The 26,798-nt window shown below is 32.0% G+C and overlaps 1 protein-coding gene across 1 annotated transcript; it reads left to right on the forward strand.

The window, feature by feature from the left end:
* The first annotated feature begins 20,711 nt into the window (after positions 1 to 20,711).
* LOC110727475 (protein MARD1-like) lies at positions 20,712 to 23,661 on the forward strand. Its single transcript, XM_021907031.1, has 3 exons — positions 20,712 to 21,357; positions 21,468 to 22,408; positions 23,286 to 23,661. Exons 2-3 carry the CDS (start codon positions 21,471 to 21,473, stop codon positions 23,353 to 23,355), a joined length of 1,008 nt encoding a protein of 335 aa, XP_021762723.1. The 5' UTR covers positions 20,712 to 21,357; positions 21,468 to 21,470; the 3' UTR covers positions 23,356 to 23,661.
* The last annotated feature ends 3,137 nt before the right edge of the window (positions 23,662 to 26,798 follow it).

A 26,798-nucleotide genomic window follows, 5' to 3' on the forward strand; every position in this document is an offset into this window, starting at 1 on the left:
ACCACGGACACCAGCAAAGGGCCGTGACAAAAGACCACAGACACCAGCAAAGGGCCGTGACAGAAGACCATGGACACCAGCAAAGGGCCGTGGTAGCAAAAGTTCTTTTTTTTAAAATAAAAAAAAATTGAAGGCGACATCAACAGAGTAGTGTTCGTGTTACTGCCGTTACGATTGCGGGAGGGTGTTGGGAATATAGGAAAATATATTATTGTGATATATTTTCCATATATATCTTATGATATTATATTTAGGATAATAATATATCTTAGTGATATTCTAAGATAGATTTATGAAAGTTTATATGATAGAGTTTATATTGTGTAGGTTATCTTATGTAGGCTATAAATATTAGCCAAGATCATCAATACAATTAAAACTATTCTCTCATAGATAATTTGTCATCAAGCTATAATTAAGAAAGCAAAGATCATAAACATTTAGATATACATTGTGGTTAAAAGGAAGCCCAAGTTATTATTACAGTGAATTTGTGATGATGTGATGGTCCTAATGGGGTCCTATATTAACATGAAACATTACTATTATAATTATTATGATTTATGACCACTCATATTCTTTAATACTTGATCAACATTAAACACCTAATTGAATAAGAAATTTCTATTCATAAAATCTTTTAATTAACAATCTAATCCTTTGAAGAAATTTATCTCAACCATTTATAGTGCTTACTTATAACCTGATTTAACAATATCTTATGAGACAATTTTCAACTTTTTATGTCATAAATTTACATTTGTGGACTATATATGGTGCACGAAGGGGATTATGTCCAAGTAAGGATCTTTTGGTCAAACCAATTAATACTCTACAATTGCTCATACTATAATGGTTGCCTTATAAAGAGCACCTACAAAAATATTTATTTCTATAAATTAATGGCCAACACCATGAAAATCATTAAGACTTATTTTTACCTTTTAATCAATTTTTTTAAATATATAAATATGTTGATTAAAGAATATAACATTATATTATTGAGATAAATAAGAGGGGTCAATTAAACACTCAAAGTTTAAGAGAAAGAAGGCATTTTTTTAAAATATATATAAATATGTTGATTAAAGAATATAACATTATATTATTGAGATAAATAAGAGGGGTCAATTAAACACTCAAAGTTTAAGAGAAAGAAGGCATGTGAAGTGGGGCCAAAAAGAATTGATTTCCAAGTGGAAATAAAGACAAATGAAACATATTATGACACCTTGTTTTTTTAATTGATGTTAATGTGAAAGTAGAAAGTGATGTGGCAAAGGAAAATTATTGAAAAAGACTCCATAAAATAATAAAAAAGATAAGGTAATTGGATAAAATCAAGGAGACTTCGGTTTGTGCGAGGTAACAAGTTAGATAGTCTCATCTTTATATTCCATTTTAGATACTATTTCTAGTTATATAAGATTCAACTCTTTTTCATGACCTCTTTTGGCTAGCTAGTTAGGAAGAGAAGTGTATTTGGGAAGGTGGAAAGAGGTTGATAAACTTATCTAACACCTTTCACCACAAAAATCTTAAATTAGTACATGTAAGTTGATATGATTCGGAAAACTAATCATCTTAGTACACCTATCGTTTTGAAAGTAAACATTTAGGATAAGGTAATTATTACAAATAGATGTAGTATCATTAATAAGTAGATGGATATTCATTACCAATTTACGTACAATAGTTATTTTGACTTATATAGTTGCTCCAAATATATCTTATTTTATATATTATAATGTTTCTTTCGCTTACACTTTGTCAATCATCCGTCCTCTTTCACTCTAAACATGATTGATTCTATTACTCAACCTTCTTTGTTCAATGAAGAACTCTTGTTCACAATTTATTGTGAGCAACACGTACACCATTGTATAGACAACATACAAGATGTACATCAAAAAATGGTGCAAGTAATACATCCGCCTATACATCTTGACACACGTCGTCTTGGGTGCACCGGTCTATTACGAAATATAATCACGCATGAATGGAGCATTATATTGGAGCATCAAGTGAAAATCATCATAGAAAAAGATTTCCCAAAAATGATTAATAGTAACCCAAAATAAAAGGAAAAATTGGTTTTAATAATCCCAACTTTGACCGATTTTCTTTAAATAATCCCAACTTTTGATTATTGTAGAATAATCCCAACTTATATATATATCTTCTTATAATAATCCAAACTTTTATTTTTGTTATACATAATAGTCCCAAAAGGGATCAACAAAAGCAACAAAAATAACACTTTGGATTAATATAGGAAGATACCTATATAAATTGGGATTATTCAAGAATAATCAAAGATTGGGATTATTTAAAGAAAATCGGTCAAAGTTATGATTATTAAAACCAATTTTTTACGAAACAAAATCAATCTACATCTAGCACAACATTCACGTAAGCAAAGTCATGTCACCCATTATGGGCAGCCAACGTTGGATATTGCTATGCCACACAAATTGGTGCAAAATAAACCCTACATTTGAAAGCAAAAGTTGCATTGTAACTCTACAAAAAATACGTGAGTAGTAAATTAATAAAGATAATAGGTAAGAGGTAACAATTTATTTTTAGCGTAGCTAGCTTCAAACCTACCTTTACGATGGATTTTAGGTCATCATTTATCAAAGTCCTACCATTTTTATGGCTTTTCAATAATAGTTGACGTGTTTTAAGATAGATTAGAAATGCAAAATTACAAAGTAAAGAAACCCTAGGTTTGTAGGTATTTTGACGAATTGACGGAAAAAAGGCTCCTAATAATTTTGCAATTTGCTAATATAAGTATGGTTCTCAAATCCTTCTTATCCATTTTGTCTACTTCCTATTTTTCAATGTTGATATAATTGTGTAGGGGTGATATAGATATGTAATGGAATGATTTTGAACCCATCAAATTTCCATATAATTAAAAATCATTGATATATCATGGAATCATAATACAAAACTATTTTTTGCCAATTCTATAATAACTAAATAACCTAAATACCCCATAGCACGTTGTCAATATCACGGCTAGTAGTAAGATAATTATATAATTATTTTTTGTTTATCTGATCTTTAGCTGACTATTAATTTTTTTTTCGAGATAAATGTCTTTACATGCAACAACTTTTTTTGAAGTTAAATTTGACACGAAAAAGAATAATGTCCGTTCCCATCAAATTGCCCAATAACATAAATATATATATAGAACTGAAAGTCTAACTGGCTAATACAAGAGGGGGGTGAATTGTATTTGAGGTGAAATCTAAAAACTTTTGCGGAATTTAACTAAATGAAATAATGACGAGAGAAGATATAGGCTTTTCTAAATTTCCACTATGTAATCAAACTCTTTACAAGTGAAGATTCAAACCCGTTAACAAGTTCCACAAATTAGGAACTTGTTCCCAACTCTCACAGAAGCCTTCAGCAGCGAAGCTTCCTTGACCTCACCTTACACAAACTCACAATCCCAAACCCCAAAGTACTTGAATACAATCTGTGATTACAAATACCTATTGCACTCAAGAATATAAGAAGGAAAATAACTCTCTTTATGTTTCTAGATGGCTACTGGAATTTTTATGCTCAAGAGTTGTATTTTGCTGAGATAGTTTGCATGAGTATTTATAGAGAAGGCTTAGTCATTAACCTTCACTATAATCACGTCCACATGCCAACACCCCACTAACAACTTGTGGAGTTATCTTGACAGATGGTGATCAAGAAGGAGGTTTCCTAGCCTTATCTCACTAATCCACTATCTCAACAACTTGATAAACATTAGCTTTGATAAAACCGTATAATCAGAGATTTTCACAAAGAAAACTGCTTGCTAACTTTATCAAAAGTTTGTTTTAAAAAGATTTTATTTTTTAAAAAGGATTTTATTTGAAAAGATAAATTAATTATTTATATTAAAACAACTAGATAATTATCTTCGATAATTATCTTTATTCGAAAATAGATGACTAAATAAAACTTTTATAAATTATCTTTTCCTTAAGAAATTATCTTTTAAAACTAACTTTTATTCCAGTAGTCTTTTTAATAACATAAGTCATTGAGTTCCTTTCCGACTTCATATTATTGAGTGCTCACAATTAAAACTAGAACGTGAGATTTGCACAAGGCTTTTTAGAGAATGCTACTCCGCATCCAAGTTCCTACTCCGGAACGAACTTTGCTTGAACCCTTTATTCACCAAAGACTCAAAACATTCATTAGTCGAGTTTGTCAATTTGTCCATCAAAACCAAAAGGCTCAACAAATTCCCCCTTTTTGATGATGACAAACATTGACAAATTTAGGTAAATAAAATCATCCAGGCATGCAACAAAAATTTAAAGCGAGACATGAAAACAAAAAAGAGTAATTAAAGGACTTAGAAAAATACTAAAAAGTATTTATTTTAAAAAGACTGAGCAAAAAAAAAAATTAACAAAGACTTTAAAAACTTAGATTACTAGGACTTTATTGAGTTAACTGAACTTAGCAAAAGTTTGTACCTTCGATGTGTGAGTTCCTTGGTAAACACCTTAGCCGCCATGAAGTTTGTCTTTTCCCCCTTTTGGCATTATCAAAAGATTGAAAAAAACATTTTGCTATACTCCCACTAGACTATGTAGGGAATAGTGAGCTCAAATAATGCAAGGCAAAAATAAGTTAGGTACTAAATTATCAGCAAACACACACAATCATATGAAAAATACGAGCCAAGTTCCCATAGACGAAAATCAAAAGCAAGAGAGAGTAGCAAAAGTTAAGCATTACAAACTGAAATCCAAATGAAACAAGCAAAAGCAAAAGAAATTAAAAGTAACAAGTTCGAAATTGCAATTATGGGGAATAGGTAGGTTCATCAGCTGGGTTTATTGGGTCATTAGAAGCTTCCTCCACTTCTTCAAAAGCCACCCTGTTAATCGTCTCCAATATCTCTTGAGTGCTGTGCAGTATGTTCTTCTCAGCAGCATCAACCTTGTTCTCCATCCCAGTAAAACTAGTTGCCCGAGTGTCTGCCACAGCCTGCACTTGGCGTTGAAGAGAAGTCAGCTGCTTTGCCATTTCCTCCAGCTTTGTGCTCACTATCTTTATCAGCTGCTCCATTTCTGCTTTCACCTGTTGAATATCAAAAATAGAAGCATTTGTTCCAGAGAAGGCAGCAAAGCCTGTAGGCTGTGATGTAGGAAAAGCTGGGGAGGGAGAGGGAGAAGTCTGTTTTGGAGGTGAAACAGGAGTGGAAGAGGTTTGAGCTTGTTTTGGGGGGGAGTCATGAACAAAAGATGGCTCGGAAGCAAAAGGAACTTGTGTAGGGGTAAAATCAGGGTCAGAGTGATCTGAAGAACTAATGTCTTCAATAATCACATGCTTTAGAGTATAAACAGCAGGTTTGACAGTTTTCCTCTTACTCCTCCTGAGTTCCCCTTTAAAAGGGAGGTCAAGACTCTCACTTTCTGAACTAGATTCCCCCTCACTCTCAGTCTCCTCTTCTTTCTCAGATTCTGCCTCTTGTGGTTCCCCCTCAGAAATTTCTTCCTCCTCTTTGTCTTCCTCTCCTTTTTCTTTACTTTCTTCTTTTTCAGATTCACTTTCCTCCTCTTCTGACTCACTTATATCTCCCTCTAAAACCTGTGTTTTCCCTTTTCCACTATTTTTCTCCTCTCCTCCTCTAGTCAAGAAAGTAATTATCCCACTCTCAAGTTTAAGGCTCAGGCGAAGCAAAGATTGCTCCGAAAGAATGTTCTCAAGTTTAATATAAGTGGGTGACTCACTTTCAACATCAATCCCAAAAGACTTAAACAACACAGTAAGGAGAGATCCATATGGAATAGTAGTTTATTTTTATTTTCCGAGCAAGACAAAAGATGATGGTTGCATCTAGTAAGGATATTGTGCTTCGTTTTTGCAAACGGGGAACAATGCCTCTCCATGTGAAATTGAACAGTAATTTGTGAAGAGGAGTGAGTATGTTATGATGTGAAGTCTTGCTTTTCGGGTTTCCACCTATAAATTTGATTATTCAATTCTCATCATAATGCCCAATTTGCACAATTTGTTTGTGTTTTAGGTACGAACTATAGCCAGAGGTGGGGACTTGAAACAAGTTCCCTAAATATGCAACATCAAAATGAATGTGAGTATCTTTGACTGTAGCCGTGCATACACCATTGTTGTGTTTGAAAGTATTTTTAAATTCAAACAGAAGCTTAGGGTAAATTGGATAGTGAGAGAAATTTTGGAACAAGTGCACCCATTCTTGATAATCAATTAAGGAGATGAATTCGGAGAACTTACTTGCCGTACACCAGTCATAATTGATGTGATAGCCGTGAGTGTAGTTCCAAGATGGAAACTTTTGAGAGCTTCGCCTCTTTCTGTCGCCTCCTTTCACGGTTGTAGCCTTTCTCTTTGTTGGAGCTTGTGGGTGAACGACGGCAAGTGGGACTGGTTCAGGGGAGCCGCCAGCAGAGGAAGGTTTGGGAGGAGGTATTCGGGTTTTTGGTGGTTTCGGTGTTGAGTTTAGGTTGGTTTTCATGGTTATGAAGGTGAGTTGAAAGGAAGGAGAAGATGAATAGTGTGAATAGGAAGGAGAGAGAGTGAGGCCGGTTTTTATGAGGGTGTATGGAGAAGTTAATTTGATGTTATTGGTGAGGGTGGAGTGTTAAAGAAAAAAGAGTTTAATTGGGAAGGGTGAGAAAAAGTGACGGTTTATATGGTGAGGTAGTAGAGTAGTTTTAGGGGTAGTAGGATTTTAATAGGGTGAATTAATTGCAACTTTCAAACTTATCACAATAAAAGATAAACGTGTAAAAGATAAGAAATATACGGAAAGTAAGGAGTAGTGAATATACTAGCTCCTTATCTTGAAAAAAAATCTTTTTGTATTTTTGAATTGTATGAGGAATAGAAAAAGAATTGAACATAAAAAATAAGGAAGGAAAAAGATAAGAATAAAAAAAAATAAGGAAGGAAAAAAAAATAATAACAAGAAGGAAAACTGAAAAAAAAAATTAAAAAGATAGATAAGTGCAAATTGATCGTAAATTATGATAATAATTTACGTGATCATAATACAGAGAATAAAGAATGATAAAAAGGGAACTTGAAACAACATGGCTCAATATTTTTAACATATTAAAAGTATGTATAAGTGACTTTTCAATACTTCACAAATCTTTCCCCTGGGTAATTTCAGCTGTGTTATGCACACAAGATTGAGCATAACATTGTTAGTTACATCCGATTTTACCTTAGGGGTTCCAAACAAAAATCACTTTAGCCGTAGCATCCCCAATTCCACACGCATCTTTTCAAACTTGTCTCTGCTTAAAGGCTTAGTTAATATATCAGCAATTTGACATTCAGTAGAAATAAAATCTAGCTTAATTAAGCCCTTTTCAACATTATCTTTCAAAAAGTGATGCCTTACATGTATATGCTTAACTTTAGAGTGTTGTACTGGATCTTTAGAGATGCAAATGGCACTTGTGTTATCACAATGAATAGGAACGCACTCTAAAATAATGTCATAGTCACGCAACTGTTGTTTTATCCATAGCAATTGAGAGCAACATGCAGCAGCAGCCACATATTCTGCTTCGGCAGTGGATAGAGCAACAGTGTTTTGTTTCTTGGAACTCCAAGAAACCATGCAAGAGCCTAAGAATTGGACCATACCTGACGTGCTTTTACGATTTACTAAATCTCCTGCATAGTCAGCATCAGCATATCCTCTTAGGTCAAATGAGTCACTTTTTGGATAGAACAGACACAAGTCTTCCGTCCCTTTTAAGTATCGTAGAATCCTTTTGACGGCTGTTAGATGCGATTCCTTTGGATCTGATTGAAATCTTGCACAAAGACCTACACTAAACGAAATGTCAGGTCTACTAGCAGTTAAATATAACAAGGAACCAATCATACCTCTGTATTTTGTTTGGTCCACACGAGTTCCCTTGGGGTCTTGGTCCAACCTTGTGGTTGTTCCCATGGGAGTGTGGTTTATCTTTGTGCTTTCCATACTGTATTTTTTCAATAACTCCTTCACATATTTCTGCTGATGGATCATTATTCCTTCGTTAGTTTTCTTAATTTGGAGCCCAAGGAAGAAGTTGAGTTCCCCCATCATGCTCATCTCAAACTCACTGCTCATTAAATCGGCAAAGTACTTGCACAAGGATTCATTAGTTGCACCAAAAATAATATCATCAACATAAATTTGTACAATTAATAAATGAGTTCCTTTTGATTTTAAGAACAAAGTTTTATCAACTTTTCCTCTTTTGAAATCATTTTGTAAAAGGAATTTAGAAAGTCTTTCATACCATGCTCTTGGAGCTTGTTTTAATCCATACAGTGCTTTATCAAGCTTAAAAACATGGTTAGGAAAGTTTGGATCCTCAAATCCAGGTGGTTGTTCAACATAGACGTCTTCCTTTAAAAAACCATTTAAAAAAGCACATTTGACGTCCATTTGATAAAGTTTAAAACCCATAAATGCAGCAAATGCAATTAAAATACGAATTGCTTCTAATCTAGCTACAGGAGCGAAAGTCTCCTCAAAATCGATACCTTCCTGCTGATTGTAGCCTTTAACAACCAATCTTGCCTTGTTCCTTACAATTGTGCCATGTTTATCTAGCTTATTCCTGTATACCCATTTGAGACCAATAACCTTTTGATTCTTTGGTTTAGGTTCAAGGTGCCACACTTTGTTTCTTTCGAATTCATTTAATTCCTCTTGCATGGCAACAATCCAATCAGCATCTTCCAAGGCTTCTTTGTGATTTCGAGGTTCCAGTGTTGATAGGAAGGCGTTGAATGCACAAAAGTTTCTCAGTTGGGATCTCGTATGAGTTCCCTTGCTTAGGTCCCTTATAATTTTATCCAGGGGGTGTGACCTTTGATGTTTCCATGGCTTTGATTGGAATGATTGAGCTGGTATAAAAGTGTTATTTTGAGTTGCTCTTTCTTCCGTTTCTTCATGGTGTTCTGCTTCTGCATTTGCTTCGCCTTCCGTGTTTTCTGTTTCTTCTGTATTTTGAACAGAGGCTTCAGTATTATTTGGAACTTCAGTAGTTTCCTTATCAGTATTTTCAGTAATTCGAACAGGCTGCTTTCTGGGAATTAATTCTTCACCTTGGTCTGTTGAACGAGTGAGACCAATTTCAAAATCTCCATCTTCATATTCCTGTATACAATCATAATTATTAGTTTCATCAAAAATCACATGTATACTTTCTTCTACACACATAGTCCTCTTATTGTAAACTCTATAAGCTTTACTATTATATGCATATCCTAAATAGACTGCTTCATCACTCCTTTCATCAAATTTTCCAAGATTTCTTTTATCATTATTGTGAACAAAGCATTTGCATCCAAAGGCTCTTAAATGAGCAATATTAGGTTTTCTCCCTTTTAATAGTTCATAAGGTGTCTTGTCCAACATTGGTCTGAGCATGGCTCGGTTGATGATATAGCATGCTGTGTTGACGGCTTCTGCCCAAAAATTCCTTGGAAGCCCACTTGCTATTAGCATTGTTCTAGCCATGTCTTCCAATGTTCGGTTCTTCCTTTCAACCACACCATTTTGTTGTGGTGTTCTTGGCGCTGAGAAATTGTGACTTATTCCCTGTTCCCTGCAAAATTCATCAAACTTGGAATTTTTGAATTCCGTACCATGGTCAGTTCTCATATGAATAAGTTGATTACCTATTAATTTTTGTGTCTTTTTCAAGAAAGTCATAAACATATCAAAAGTTTCATCTTTACTATGTAAGAATATGACCCATGTAAATCTAGAATAATCATCCACAAGAACTAAGACATATCTTTTTCCACTTCTACTTTGAATTCTAACGGGGCCACACAAATCCATATGAATGAGTTCCAATGGTTTTGTGGTGCTTACCGTTTTCTTTGATTTAAACGATGATCGAACATGCTTTCCTTTGATGCAGGCTTCACAAATTTTGTCATTTAGGAACTTGATAGAAGGTAATCCGATTACCAAGTCCTTTGACCTTAATTTGTCAAGCAATGAAAGACTAGCATAGCCAAAACGTTTATGCCATAGAAGTGGATCATCCTCAATAACACTTAAGCAAGATAGATTGTATTTTGGAACTTTGTTAAGGTCCACGGTATACGTGTTCCCTTTACGAGTTCCTTCCAAAACGATTTTTCCAGTGTTATTGTTGATGATTTTGCATTTTTCAGAAGAAAATCTTACAGAGTTTCCTTTATCACAAAACTGAGAAATACTGAGTAGATTATGCTTCAAACCCTTGACTAAAAATACATTGTCAATTGCATGGGAACTTGACCTTCCTACTTTGCCAACAGCAACAATGTTGCCTTTCTTATTGTCTCCAAAGGTCACTGTTCCCCCTGTATAGGCCGTCAGTGAGAGAAATCTGGATTCATCTCCTGTCATGTGCTTAGAACAACCGCTATCGAGGTACCACTGGTTGTTCCCCCTCACTGCGACCTGCAAAAGAAATTAAGGGTTAGTAGCAGGAACCCTTTCATTCATGGGTTCCTGTGTTGACACATTTAAATCAGTTTTCTTCTACCAAACATAGTTCACATTCTTATTGTACTGATTTGCTTTCTTAGTACATTCTTCACTGCGATGTTCCTTTTTACCACAAAAAGAACAAACGGTCTCACTAGGTAAATTCACATACTTCTTTTTCTTTCCAGTGGACTTCTTCTTATGAACATAGCCTAGACCTTCTGTTCTTTTTGTCTGAGCTTCCTTTACCCACTTGGGAACACCCGTGCTTGCTGTATTTTTACTTTTTCTTGCAGTTTCTAGGTCCTTTTCTAGTTTCTCATTTTTATCATTAGTATCCTTTATCTCTTTCTTAACATGCTCTAGTTCATTATTAAACATGATTAAAGGAACTTCAGTAGACCTGCAAGAATCAATGTTAGTACACAGCATTTTATATTGAGTCAATTCAATATTCAGCATGATATTCTCACTCTTGACTCTTTCAAGGGATTCTTTTAGCGTAATATTTTTATCTAACAATTCAAAGAATCTGCCTTGAACATCATTTCTTAAGCTATTCAGATACTTAACATGATCTCTACAAATTCCAGTTGCCTTTTCGGCTTGCCTTAGTTTTGCACATAATTCTTTATATCCATCTAAGGTTTCTAACAATAAAGAGATTAACTTATCCCTTGAGAGAGATTTCAAATAACTAGGTTGAATGACTACCTCATCATCATGCTTTGCCATTAGACAGAGATTGGCTACTTCATCGTCTGTGTGTTCCTGTTCCTCTTCTTCGGAACTTGATTCTCCCCACGTGGAAATCATTGCTTTCCTGAAATTTGTTTTAGAAAAGTTAGGCTTGGAGTTTCTGTTTTGATCAGCTTCTTTTCCCTTGCCTTTCTCAGATTCCCATAATGGACACTCTTTGATGAAGTGGTTGGTGCTTCCACATTTGTGACAAGAAGACTTGTCTATGGATTCCTGATTTCTTTTACTGTATCCTTTCTTCTTGTCTAAAAACTTGTTGTTACGGTAGAATTTTTTCAGCCTTCTCACCAACATTGCAGCTTCTTCTTCATCAATGTCAGACTTCTCTTCGGATTCTTCATTAGCTCTTAGTGCTAGCCCTTGACTTTTGACAGTCTCCTGAGTCCGATTGTTCGACTGGATCTCGTGGGTAATGAGGGAACCCGCAAGCTGTTCCAGATTGAACTTGGTGAAGTCTTTTGATTCCTGCTCAGCTGCAACCTTTGCTCTCCATCTGTCATTGTCTGGAAGACTTCTTAAGACCTTTTTGACCTGCTCATCTATAGGAATTATCTTACCAAGACACGTTAGTTCGTTAGTAATACTTTTAAATCGAGTAAACATGTCTTTAATGGATTCTTTGTTTCCCATTTCAAAGCGCTCATACTAAGATAAAAGAATGTCTATTTTGGAACGTTTAACATCTGACGTTCCTTCATGTGTAACTTCCAGAAGATCCCAAATTTCCTTTGCGGACTTGCACCCTTTGACACGAGTATGTTCATCGGGTCCAAGTCCCCAAATTAAAAACTTTTTGGCAGTAGCATTCATTTCTAGTTTTTCGAAATCAGTTTTTTTATATTCATCCATAGGTTTAGGGATTACCTCATTGTTAGCATTCGTTTTCGTAATTTCGTAATCTCCTACTTGTATAATCCGCCATACCTGATAGTTCTCTGCTTGGATGAAGATTTCCATCTTATCCTTCCAATAAGGATAATATTTGTCGTTGAAGTATGGAGGCCTTTGAATGGATGTACTCCCGAATTCCTTTTCCTCTGTGTAAGCCATTTTCCCAGGAACTTACTCAACAGGGTTGCCTGCGTGCTCTGAGTTCCCGCTCTGATACCAACTGAAAGTCTAACTGGCTAATACAAGAGGGGGGGTGAATTGTATTTGAGGTGAAATCTAAAAACTTTTGCGGAATTTAACTAAATGAAATAATGACGAGAGAAGATATAGGCTTTTCTAAATTTCCACTATGTAATCAAACTCTTTACAAGTGAAGATTCAAACCCGTTAACAAGTTCCACAAATTAGGAACTTGTTCCCAACTCTCACAGAAGCCTTCAGCAGCGAAGCTTCCTTGACCTCACCTTACACAAACTCACAATCCCAAACCCCAAAGTACTTGAATACAATCTGTGATTACAAATACCTATTGCACTCAAGAATATAAGAAGGAAAATAACTCTCTTTATGTTTTTAGATGGCTACTGGAATTTTTATGCATTTTGCTGAGATAGTTTGCATGAGTATTTATAGAGAAGGCTTAGTCATTAACCTCCACTATAATCACGTCCACATGTCAACACCCCACTAACAACTTGTGGAGTTATCTTGACAGATGGTGATCAAGAAGGAGGTTTCCTAGCCTTATCTCACTAATCCACTATCTCAACAACTTGATAACAATTAGCTTTGATAAAACCGTATAATCAGAGATTTTCACAAAGAAAACTGCTTGCTAACTTTATCAAAAGTTTGTTTTAAAAAGATTTTATTTTTTAAAAAGGATTTTATTTGAAAAGATAAATTAATTATTTATATCAAAACAACTAGATAATTATCTTCGATAATTATCTTTATTCGAAAATAGATGACTAAATAAAACTTTTATAAATTATCTTTTCCTTAAGAAATTATCTTTTAAAACTAACTTTTATTCCAGTAGTCTTTTTAATAACATAAGTTATTGAGTTCCTTTCCGACTTCATATTATTGAGTGTTCACAATTAAAACTAGAACGTGAGATTTGCACAAGGCTTTTTAGAGAATACTACTCCGCATCCAAGTTCCTACTCCGGAACGAACTTTGCTTGAACCCTTTATTCACCAAAGACTCAAAACATTCATTAGTCGAGTTTGTCAATTTGTCCATCAAAACCAAAAGGCTCAACAAGAACAGTAATAAGTAAAAACGGAAAAAAAAAACTTACGAGAAAGAAGAACTATTAACTTAGTTTTTTTGAAGGGAACTATTAACTTAGTTAAAAAGGTTTATATATTCTCATACTTAAGTGGAGGGTGAAAAGTAGAGGAGTTAGATATTAATTAGAGTTGCTAGTCAAAATTACTTTTTCCTTAATTATATGGAACAACTGAAATTCTTCTAGGAGTGTAAAAGTTCTTGTATATGGAGTAATGTTAGATTTAAACTATCTTTTTTGAGGTAAAGCTAAGGCCAACTTGATCAATGAAGGGACAATAATATACGACCATATCTTCATTTAAGAAGAAAAAAAAAACACTAAACTTATTCTTCAAATTTTGGAAAAAAATAATACTCACATACACAAAATGTATTTTCCCATTCATGCACCAACAAAAGTAATGAAAAAGTAAGGTTTCTTTTGTTAAATCATTTATTTATTTTTTCTTCAAGATGCATGACAAGATGTCACCTTGTTTCAATTTGAGAAAGCTAGTTGTTGGAAAATTGAGTCAAACAGTAAGATTTTCTTTATGTAGATAGAAAGAGAGCTAATATGGTCATATTTGTGTTTTAGCAACCTTAAATTAGCTCCATTTTATATAGTATGACTTTTGTAATTTTCATAATACACCTTGATACATCGGTAATTAATGTGATATATATATATATATATATATATTGTTCTTTGCTCATGTGGATTATAGTTCAAGCTCACAAATAATCAAGGATGCCAAATGGCTATTCTAATAGAGGGTTTTTTTTTTCCATGTAAAGAGAATTATAAAAGACAATACTATATACAAGTTTTATTTCGGGTTTCAAATACCCTTACAATTGAGATGATGACCTTAGAGAATTGTATGATCTACGGCTACATTTTGAAGGACTCCAAGCAAAATGAGGGACAAAATGGTGTCCTACTTGGCTATGAGAGGGATCTATATATATCTTTTATATGTGAGGTATATCTATCTACTTTATTTTCTACATTAATGATTAAAATGTGGGGGTAAAAAAAGCTGCAAAAAACCATGTTAGTGCATGATACAAGTGACTATTCTTTTACATGATCGATCTCCTCTACCAAAAAAACAAAAAAGGCCCACCAATCTACTTTGTGTTGATTAATGATGATGAATAAATATGTAGGCGTAAAAAGCTACTTGTATTGTGTAAGAAACATATATTAGTGCGTGAAGAATCTTTGAAAATGGAGAACATTTTGATGGAACGATGGGAAATGTGAGACCTAATTTTGAAATGATGTGATTACGATTATTGGTTTGTGAGTAACGGTCTGTTGTTTTTATTGATTTCTTCGAAAAATACGATTGATCATATAATGTCTTCCAAGCCCTACCATGAAATGATATTAATAGCATATGTTAAGGGTATATTTGTAATTGTACTATTGTGTGCTATATCTAACCATGTTGAGTGACTTGTATAATACAAAAGATATAAATTTTATAGGGAAAATGATCGATGTAGACGTAACTTGATCTCATATTTCAAATATTACCCTTTGAAACTTAAACCAATTATGCTAATTGAGCATCCATATGAGTAGTCAAGTATTTACTTATAAATATATCTTTAGTGTCTTCTATAAGATATATTTGTATTTTCCATAAAAATAAATACTACCTTTGTTTCATATTATTTGCTAATTTAGAATATTTTATATCTCACAAATAATACTTTAAGGTTGCAAATAAAATGAAATGGAGGTAGTATATAGTTACTATGACATCAGTTATACATCTATTTAAGAATAAACGGCTTTCTTACAATATTTTTCTTTAAATTGATGGTTTTTATTAAATTTTTGGAAAAAAAAAAAAAGTTGCTTCGATTATATTATATCTAGGCCTGCTATAATAACTAAGAAATTTTTTGGGTAGGGTCTGAATAAGAGTGAAACAAATAAATGACTTTATTAATAGTATTGGAGCTTGATAACTATCGATGTTAGTAAGACATACTACTATGACAATACGAGCACATATCATCCGTATGATATAAGAATGAATTAAAATTAATCCTACTCTTGCCCTTTTTTATATATGTAATAAAAACATTTCTTGTAGGAAAAATCGAATTTCCTTTATCAAAAACTTATTGAGATTGAATCTTATATATTCATTCTGAAATCAATTCAAATGACATTAAACACGTAACTTAGTTTGTCCGTAATACATAATGATTCATTGATTGTTAGTGTTTGTTGAGATTGTGGAAAACATCTACAAGGAACTTGGGGTGGTCGTACCATCGTATAGTCAAAGTCTCAAGATATAATTTCATAGTACGTACATGTACATGATGTACTCCATGTTTTATCTTACTCTTGATCTTCATACTAAGCATGTAAACCAATAGTAAGGAAGTTGCAATACTAGTTGTATTTTAATTGGTAATGACGGCTGAAGTGGAAACTGTGTACTAGAATAAACCACAGCAGTTGGTAAAAGGCTTGGAATGGTCAGCAACTTCACCACCCTTCAGAATTCTGATATGCGTGCGTGTAAATGGCCCTACATTTTAATTTTTTTTTACCAACCTACTTAATACTTTAAATAGTATTTGCGATTACAAATATAGGGTGAGCTTCTGGTAAGAACGTAACCACCCTTAAGTTAGAACTCAGATCATTATAGTGAGAATCCTATTATGAACCTTCAGATCTTATATAAAGAGTTTTGTTAATGACATTTTTTCGTAATTTTGTAGAACTTCAAACCTAAGTTTACGAAATACTCTTAATGAAGCTTTAATATCATAGCCATTAGATCTACACGATCTAACACCCCACGACATGATGGAGTTCTCATCTGGTTCTCATATATGAACCTAAATCTATAAATATTTACTCTTTAACCTTTATGAATTTATTATTTGTATTATACTTTCTCCATTTTCTGTTAATATATACATAATACATATATACAGTAGTAGTACCTCAACCCAAGTTAGCGAATTAGTCCCCCCCCCCCAAGAATCAAAGTTTGTATATATATGTAGTACGGAGTAGTGATTATAATTAACCCCAAACCTCAAAGTTAGAAACTTATTTCCTTACCAACTAGACTACACATGGTTGGTGGTAAGAGCATGTCCAATGGTTGTAGCTACTAGCTAAAGAGTTGCTTGCAATTTAGAAAATTCCCTAGCAGGAGCTAAAACATGAAATTAGCTTTGTCAAGCTAATTTGTTTGAGAATAAACTTGCCCAAAAAAAAAAAAAAAAAAGTTGACATATTAATAAAATTGAATTTAAAAAGCTAATTAAAAGATTAAAGCTCATTTATATCACAAGCTAATAGCTAACCATTGGGGCACAAACGAGCTACAAAAGATACTCCGTAGTAGCTTAAAATCTTATGTGGCATAACAAGCTAATCTACTAATTAGCTTGCCATTGGAGTTTCTCTAATTACGCATGACGTGTAAAGTATTACCCCTCTGGTTTTTTTAAGTTCATCGCTTTTCTAAATCGGCCGCGGTTTTTATTTGAGTGCATCATTTTCTATCTTAGATATTTAGGGTATGTTATAATCATTTAATTTTCATTTACCTAAACTTACCTTATCTTATTTTATTTTATCTAAAGTTATTTAAACTTATTAGACATTATTATAACTTATTTTAGTTATAATTAGTACTTGAGTAACGCTTATCATAACTTATTTTTTCTGAACTGAACTTATCTACTTATTTGAACTTAATAGACTTAAAATAAGTGAAAAAAGGTAAACAAAATAAACTCTTACTTTAATTTTACATCTCTCTTCTCATATGATCCCACTCCTGCTTTTTACTCCGTAATACACTATTACTCCCTTATTTCTTTTTTTACATATTACTCCCCTAGTCCATTATTTTTTGCCACACTTGGATTATTTCCCAGTGTTCTAGACGCGTTTTCAAACATATATACTACGGAGTACCTCCGTTTCAAATTTTTTTGCAACTTTAGAATATTTTATATCTCACAAATAATATCCTAAAGTTGCAACTAATATGAAATGAAGATAGTATCTCTATTTCTATATGTGTAAAAATTAAAAAAAAATTAATACTCCATACATAGTATAATAATATATGCAATGAGACGTTTGCAACAAGATCTCATATAAACATATTATCGCTTATAGATTAACAAAAAATTATGGTCAAATTTTGTATTTTTTTAACTCATATTTACATATGGGCAAAAAATAAGAGACGAAAATAGTATAATTTTAAATTTTCAACAAACCCCACCTACAAAATACTAAATATTTCACTACATTCAACTTAACCTTTTAAAATTACTCGTATGTGTTAATCAAAACGACGCCGTTAAAACAGACGGACGAAATAAAATTATTTTGAAGAGAGTATTGAAATACTACTCGTTTGTGTACGCCACACAATCAGCCTGAACAGTGCTGACAAATAACAGTAAAGAAAGATTAAAAAAAGAGGGAGTAGTTCACTAAAAGACAAAAACTCAGGTGTCAGCTTATTGATAAATCCCACACGAAGAGGGAACAATAAAGTAATCATTGATGTATCGCTCAATTATTAGGAGAAAAAAAAAATGAAAGGTAACCCTTGTTTCACATTTACTACACCTTTTGCAAATTCTACCCAACTTAACCTGCCCTCATTACTTTATCCAAAATACATACTCCTCCCTTATCAAAGAATGATCCGTATATAATTTTTATGCTTTAGTTTTCGCATAGTTTTAACTATTAATAATATTTTTAATTTTTAATTTCATTATCCTATATGATTATGCAAAGTATATTACTCCGTATATCATTATATTAAATTATAAAAAATTAGTTAAAGGAAATTTGGTAAATAGGATAAAATTATAGAATTAAATATGCCTATGCTTATGCAATTGAGAATTGAATGTACTTGTAGAGATGCATCTAGCAAGTTCTAACATAAGGAATATTACTATACCCCATGCATCTTCTTAGATGAATTATCAAAGCAAGGGCGAAACCAGCGATATATATTCGAGGGGGCCATAATAAAATTTCTACTTTTGTCTAAATTAACCTATTTTAAGCAAATTATTAACAATTTTTTTTATTTATTTTTAAAGAAAAATTAAAAATTACCGGCCCCGTAATGTTCCGCCCCTGTATCAAAGAAAGTCAAAATGAATTATGTTAAAAGTATAGAAATTAATAATAGTACGCACTACCGAGTAGCATTATTTTCACAATAATTATTGTCATTGATCCTATTAACGCTAATACTATTAGGAAGTACTGTTTTTTTTTTTTTTTTTTTTTCTCCCGAAAAGTACTGTATTTCTTTTAAAAAGTGAGTAGTGATAATTATTTCGTATAGAACATCGTTTATGATTTAACGCAATGCCAATAATAACACTTATTCGATGTCAAAAAAAAAAAAAAAAAAAAAATAATAATAACACTTATTAGTACTATGTTTTGGTTACTTGTAGCTGAAATTTTGATACAGTGTACAAAAAGAAAGGTGGGTTTTCTTACTCATTAGAATTCCAACTTTTAATGAGACAATGACAACCATAATATCTGAATATCTCAACCTAGCTCCCAGGTCTCCCACTACAAAGCAAGTAAAAAAATATAGGTTGAAAATAAATAGTTACACTCCTAATATATGTGTTAGTACGTATGAAAGGGAACGTAACACGAATAAATATAAATATGCTGAACTCCATGACAAGAGTTTATAATAAAATAGTGATACTATAACAATAAAAATATTAATTGATATAGTTCCTCCGTTTTTTAAATATTGCACCACTTATCTCTTAAGAAAGTTTCACAAATATTGCATCATATCCATTTTAGAAAAACAAATATTTGTATTTACACTACAAATACCCTACATACCCTTACTTTTTAATACTTGAATCTATGGTTTATGTCTATAATCACATGGACAAATTTGTACTTTTACCTTTCTTTTTCCTCCTTTTTTTCCAGTACTAAAAAATTTGTGCCAAACCCTTATAATGCAGTATTAAAAGAACGGAGGAAGTATAACAAAACTAATTCTAAATCGTCTTGGATATTAAAATCTAAAACCATAATCATTCGTCACATTAATTAATCACTTGTACAAGACTGCAAGTAAGAGAGAAATGAGGTAATGATTGACATAACTCCCATATGTGTTTAACATAATTTTAAAAAATTGAACATCATTCTAAAGTTACACTATAAAGGGTAATGTTGCCCAAAGTAGAGCAATACATGCAATTCCACAAAGATATTTAGCAGGTTACTATTTTAAAATGTTACTCGAATTCATCTCATATATACTTAACCCAAAAATGTTTAAGTGGATTAGGTTATGCAAAATAATGTTGATTATCTTGACTACCTCTATTGATTGCTTACTTTATATCATACAAGTACAATACATCTTAACAATTAAATTGTTATAAAATATCAAAATGTTTTTACAACAATTTCAAAGAACACTTAATAATATGATATAATTACCAATTGGTTGTTGGTGCAATGGTGATTGAGACTGCACTTGGTAAAGAAGGCTACTTGTTCGATCCCCTGCAACAATAATTGGGAGGGGATTGAAACCTAACCACCCAGAATTGATCTACGAATCCGGATTAGCCCAAAGGGTGAAGCGGGTAGAACACAAAAAAAAAATGATAAAATTATGCAAAAAATATTTAAAGAATAAAATAGAGTATATATACCCCCTCAATCCCATATTATAGTTCTTGTTTTCCTATTTTGAAAACCCAAAATAGTGTTTTTGTTTCTAATTTTGGATAGTATGTAAAGACTATTATACCCTTATTTTTTTTTTAACTTTATTCATAGTATTTCTTAAATTATCCTTTAATTTTCCATTTGCTTTTTACTTTTTTTCACTTTCTCTCTTTAACTTTTGTCTATAATTGTACTTTTCCATTTTTTTTATGTACTTCATTCACTTTCTCCTCTTTAACTTTTGGCTATAATTGTATTTTTCACCTTATTTTTATGTATTTCATCCACTTTTTCCTCCTATTTCTTAAATATCGTAAAAAAATACAAACAAAAACAATATATTAAGACGGAGGGAGTATTTTTTATTTTTATTTTTTCTACAAGATCACACAAAAACAAAAATTGAAAACGACCCACCTTAATATCTAAATAATTTAAATTTCTTGGTGGGGGGCCTAGTGTGTTAAATTGACACTCTCCTCTTTTTATAAAGGCAATCCCTCTAAACTGAAAAACTCCCTCACTCTTTTCCAACTCCCCTTTCTCTCTCCTCTTTTTTCCTCCACTTTCTCTCTCCTCTTTTTTCAGCACATCCGTGGGCAGTTTCACAGAAACTCAAAATTAAAATAATTTATATAAAAAAAAAGCTGAAAGTGGATAAAATGTACACCTGCGCAATTCATGGGCTTATTGATTAACCCACCAACCAATTTTTAATAGAGAGAGAAATTTTCTTTCATTAATTTACTTTTTTTTATACAATAATATATATAAAAAAAATAGAGGAAATAATGGAAATGAGTGTTTTTTTCTGTATTGGGATCAGGAAAACTAAATTCTGCAACTGATAAACTACAGTAGCAACAGCAGCAGCAGATTCACTAATAGTAGTAGCAGTTTTTAGGAGTATTAAGCTCTGAAACTCTCTCTCACATGGGTTTTGCATGTGGATTTTGGTGGTCCCATTTGATTCTTTAATCTTCAATTTTTTTTTTGATTTTATTCAATTTCATCTTTCAAGCAAGTTACCCAATTCTTTTGGGTTTCTTCAGCTGAGTTTTGGTTGGTCTTATTGTTCAGAGATCCAAGTTTTGATTTTTTGGGAGTTTTAAATTTCATCAATTTCCTAAGTTTTCTTCTTGGAAAAAGGTAATTTTAGCTAAATTTTTTAACTTTTTTTTCTTGCTTAAATATGTATGGCTATACAACTGGATTGTGTGGTTTTTTTACAATGTTTTGATTTATTTATTTTTTTGAAGGGAATGCTGAGGAAAAGATCAAGACAAGTGACAAGTACTCAAGGCATAATTGCTGATCATAACAATAATTCATGGATTCCACCAGAAAAATCCTCAAAACCCACTTCATTTTTCCTGAACTCTCCTAAATTTCTCAAGAGTTTCTTCTCTTCCTCTTCTTCTTCTTCATCATCTTCCTCTTCGCCTTCGCCTTCGCCGTCGCCGGCTTCTACACTGAATGATCCAATAATGAGCCCAACTTCAATCCTTGACACTAAAGCATTCACTGCTTTAGCAAACTCATTTTGGGTTGTTGACAACACCAACAAAAACCCAAAAACCATCTCAGCAAATTCACAACACTCTTGGGAACAACCCAACAACACAAAGGGTATTGGACTTGCTCTCATTGATGAAAACAATTCTGAATCCAACAACACAGCCAACAACACTAGCAACACCACCACCAACAACAACATAACAAATTCCAAGCAACAGAAAAGAAAATTAGTTGTGTTTGGTTCACAACTTAGAATCCAAGTACCTCCCCTGCCTCCATCCTCTGTTTTCCCCTGTTTTTCCCCTGAATCACCAAGAGAATTTGGGATTAAAACACCCAAAAACAGTTATTGGCCTTTTGGAAACAAGGATTCACAAGTTCATCCTCAAGAATCCAATGGAAATAGTGGTGGGAATGATAATCTTTCATTGAGTGATATGGAATTATCTGAGGATTATACTTGTGTAATATCTCATGGTCCAAACCCTAAAACTACTCATATTTTTGGGAATTGCATTGTTCAAAGTTGCTGTGGTGTTGTTGGATCTTCTTCCTTTTCATCTAGGAGAAATGGGTATTTGTCTAAATTTGGAAATTCGATTTCATCACCTGAGAATTTCCTTAGTTTTTGTCACCATTGCAAGAAGAAGCTTGGTGAAGGGAGTGACATTTATATGTACAGGTATACACCAATTCACTCTTACTCTTGTTTTTATTTTATTTTCTTAGTGAAATGTTGTGATCTTGATTATGCTAATAATGTTGCACTCTATTTGTCCGGAATCAATAATCATTTTACTCGTTGATAGCATAATTTGAACTAGTAATCAGGATCGAAATGAAAAAGAAAATGAGTATTGGTATTATTGAGAATCCATAATTATCTTGATTAGTAGAAATATGATATTGTATAAGGTTTGTCATTATAGTCATATAGAGTAGTTTGTGTAATAATTCTTATTATAGACTTGGTCCATTTAATTATTGCATTTGATCCAATCAATCATTGTACCTTTAAGAATTTGGCCTATTGATCTAAGCAAGTAGGCATAGTCCATTGAATATGTAGGGTACTTTATGAATGGATCACTACTTTGAATTCTTTACAATAATTAGTACTCATTGTGTTTTTAATAATAATAGGCTACATTTAACCTTTTATTTTAACAAATTTTGTCAATACTTGATCATTATCTTCTTACCATTGTATCACTAAAAAAAAAAGATAAAATTGTTACCTAATGATGCTCTTATGAGAGCACCCATTAAGAAATCTAGCTCGCGGTGATATTTTTCATCGCGATTATACTTCATATCATACAAAAATAAAAATTGTTACCTAATGATGCTCTTATGAGAGCACCCATGAAGAATTCTAGCTCGCGGTGATATTTTTCATCGCGGTTATACTTTATATCATTATATGTACATACGTTATACAAATACGTACTCCTGTGATTATAGGTTAAAGTTAAACGTGATCTATTATTATTTCGATTTACGAGGCGTTTTTGATGTACAGTGTACTAATGAGTTGCACAATTTTTTATGTAATACAGAGGGGAAAAGGCCTTTTGCAGTCAAGAATGCCGCTGCCAAGAAATGCTTTTTGATGAAGTGGAGAACTAGAAGTTTGTTCTCAGAGAATTTCAGCATCTTCAAACCAGAATTAGCTACCTAAAAAACCTCCCCAATTTTTCCTACTATTTTGATTATATAATAACCTAATTAAAATCCCCCTTTTTTTTAATTTTAATTTATCCCTTCTTTACTCAATGTTGGTTTAGTCTTTAAGAAGTTTTGTCCAACAATTTGTATAAGAGAGAGGAGAATAGGAGATGCCGAGGTATTATATTAGATGTGAAAAAAAAAAATAATTAAATTTGTAGAGTTGATTTCTGATGAAAATGATGACCTAAGTTTTGATTCTCTCAATTTTTATAATTCTGTACTATATTATCATTATATTATTATTACTACCTTCGTTAAATATTAGTTGCAACTTTGGAATATTTTATGTCTCTTAAATAATATTCCAAAGTTACAACTAATATTTAACGGAGGTATAATAATTATTATTATTATTATTAGGATCTTGCTAACAAACACTTCTAGGGCTTTGAATAACCATTTAAATTATTGCTCTCAGGGCGTTTGTTAGCTTTTGCATTATATTTATTATTATTATGGTTTTTATTGAATGATGTTGATTATTTTTTAATTATTTTGGATGATGAAATTTTCTTCTTTGATCTTTGAAAAAAATGATTTATTAATACTCAATCATGCATTATAAACAATTTTTAAAAAAATAGTAAAGTGGGGTCCCATAGTAACTTATTCCATTAAAGCTATGTCCTGTCTTGTTTGTCCATCTTGGTTGATCAATAATTATATCTCAAGACTCATACAAATTTTTTTGTCCATTTTTACTTTAGTTGAGTAATCATCCAAACAACTACCACAATTGATAAGATCCAAAATATACATGACATAATAACTAAGGAAATTCAATTATTTTGTTCATATAATTGAGTTGATAAAAAAGACCCTATAAACATTACTTTCATTATTTGTAAGTATTTGTCTTTAAGCTCTCAGCAACTTTGACGTTGTAGTAAAATATTGTTGTGGATCTCCAATTACTCCATTAGAGTATTTCGATTAGCTTTAAACGTGAATACGATGTTCTTTTTCAAGTGTCTATAGTCTAGCTACTGGTGCTCGCTAAACTTTCCACCTATCGTATTGATCCAAGCTATACTCGAATCAAACATAAATTTATTACATGAACCGATTTTCTTTGTTGGTTGAGCTTGAACCAAATATTAATATAACGGTTATTGATTGACGATAAATTTGAATATGAGTCGATCCAATTTAAAACTAAATTGGCTTACTCATTTCAAAATGAACCAATCAAACTAAATAATTTGTAATCTGATAGTGACCTATGTGTCTTTTTTCAATCTATTTAAACAACAAATTAAAAGCTACAAATTTTCATGATTAGCCTCTCACATCACGATATACATTGACATTTACTAAGAGCTCTATAAATTCATTTCTCCATTTCCCTAAAAGAAAGACCTAAACACTTGAGTTTAGTTCCCTAAAACCTCATTCTCATGATTATCCTAACATTAGGTATAAGGCCTACTTTTAAGTGATTCCCCTACATTTAATTACCAACATAGAATATGAATTATAATTGTAGCCCTTAATTTAAGGCTAAGGGACTTGTAGCTCCAAAAATTATCAAACATGTCCTACATATTAAGGGCATGTGACTTTTGAGCTAGTAAATTATTGCTTAGTAGCCTTTATATAATCTGTAAAGAAATATTCTAAGTAGCTAGTTTCGTGCCCTTTTATGATCATATCATCGATCTAGTGGAGTTGTGGCGTGGGGGTTGATTGCGGAACCCATTAATGATCAATTCAAATATTTGCGGGAAAATGAACTCAGATCTCTTGAAACTCAAAAAAAATTAATTAACTAACTACTATGTATGAAATATTTCGTATGAAATATTTCGTATGAAATATCAATAATGATTATTATGAGTAATGTTTTGTCCTGCAAATATATTGGACGAAATATGTCACACGTCAACTAGTGTATGACATGCTCAAAGTATATTACAACACTCTACTCCGATCCATGTTTTTATACTTAAAGGGTGCATGATTTGGAGTACGTTGCACCAATGTCATACCCTTTTATTTTATGATAAGGTAAGATGTACAATTCAAGGTTAAACTAGTCTTTTTTTTTTTTTCAATTATTGTTAAATTAGACTACGTTACTACTACAATAATCTGCATAATTTATTGAAAGAGATAAGTTAGGGTAATTCTGGAACTATCGCTGGCATTTTTATTTACCAAGTAATTGTTGTCTACATTTTTTATTTACAAAGTAAGATAAAAGAAACATTAAGTCAATGTCAATTTGGAGATCAAAGAAGACTATATACTCCTCTTTATAATTTGCATGTCCTAAGATAAACTTTGGCTACTATATCCATTTATCCAAAATTTTATCCATATTAAGCTATTATCCATGCAATAAATTATGTTATCAATTCAATTAATCTAACGTATTATATATTTTTAGAGGCGTGTTACAAGAAAACACCCTATAAAAGAGTCAAAATAAAGGAAATGTTGTGTAACTTCTTAGAAAGTACATTTAGAGTAGTTACTGATAATGGAAATCGTCCCTTGTTCATCACCCAATAATGTATATTGAAACCTTAATGTGAAATTAACCTTTATTGAATACGCGTATCATAAACACATAACATGCTTATAACCTCCCATTTTCTCTTGCTTTTGAAAGATAGATACGAAATACATCATTATTGTGGGCTATGAGCCTATGAAGGAAAAAAGTGGAACAACATTAAGTTCTCTTTAGAACAATTAAGAAATTAATAATAACATAAAGAAATGAAATTTTAAATCAATTCAATTACCCCATATATGGAAAAACAAAACCTTGGTTTAGTGCCAATATTTAATTTGATATATTATTTGTTGGCTTCATTTCTCCTTATTATTAACATAATTATGAACTCTAATTAAGGTGTACCTCCCACCGTTATTAAGTGGTCCAAAAAATATCTCTATCTTACAATCAAAATTAAATATAACACTCCGTACTTAATATAGATGATTGCTACCCTAATGTCCACCTCAATTACTACTCTATAATAATTACGGTCTAAAAAACCAATCATATATTTTAATTATTAATTTTAACAAGAAATATCCAATCAATTAATATTATTTTTGTATTTTTTTTCTATGTATGAGTTATATTACTTAGTTCAACCACTTATTGGCAGACGCCTTGGAATTTAAGACATTAAGACTACCTACATAAATAATAATCTTTTTTTTTTCTTTTCTTTTCTTTTTTCTTTTTAATTCTTCTTTTACAAGCTATGAAACAATAAATTAAATCATAGCTTAATCAAGATATATCATATATAAAGTACTTATATTATGGTTGTATATAACTTAAGTTAGGGACATACATACCACGTTCATTATTCACTATCAAA

This window comes from Chenopodium quinoa, unplaced genomic scaffold, assembly GCF_001683475.1.
Source record: "Chenopodium quinoa cultivar QQ74 unplaced genomic scaffold, ASM168347v1, whole genome shotgun sequence".
In the NCBI taxonomy this organism is placed as follows: Eukaryota; Viridiplantae; Streptophyta; class Magnoliopsida; order Caryophyllales; family Amaranthaceae; genus Chenopodium; species Chenopodium quinoa.

Excerpts from the sequence above, each read along its gene's own strand:
- LOC110727475 (XM_021907031.1), top strand. The coding sequence starts at position 21,471 with ATGCTGAGGAAAAGATCAAGACAAGTGACAAGTACTCAAGGCATAATT. Across the intron at positions 22,409-23,285 it reads AGTGACATTTATATGTACAG|AGGGGAAAAGGCCTTTTGCA; the intron begins GTATACACCAAT and ends TATGTAATACAG.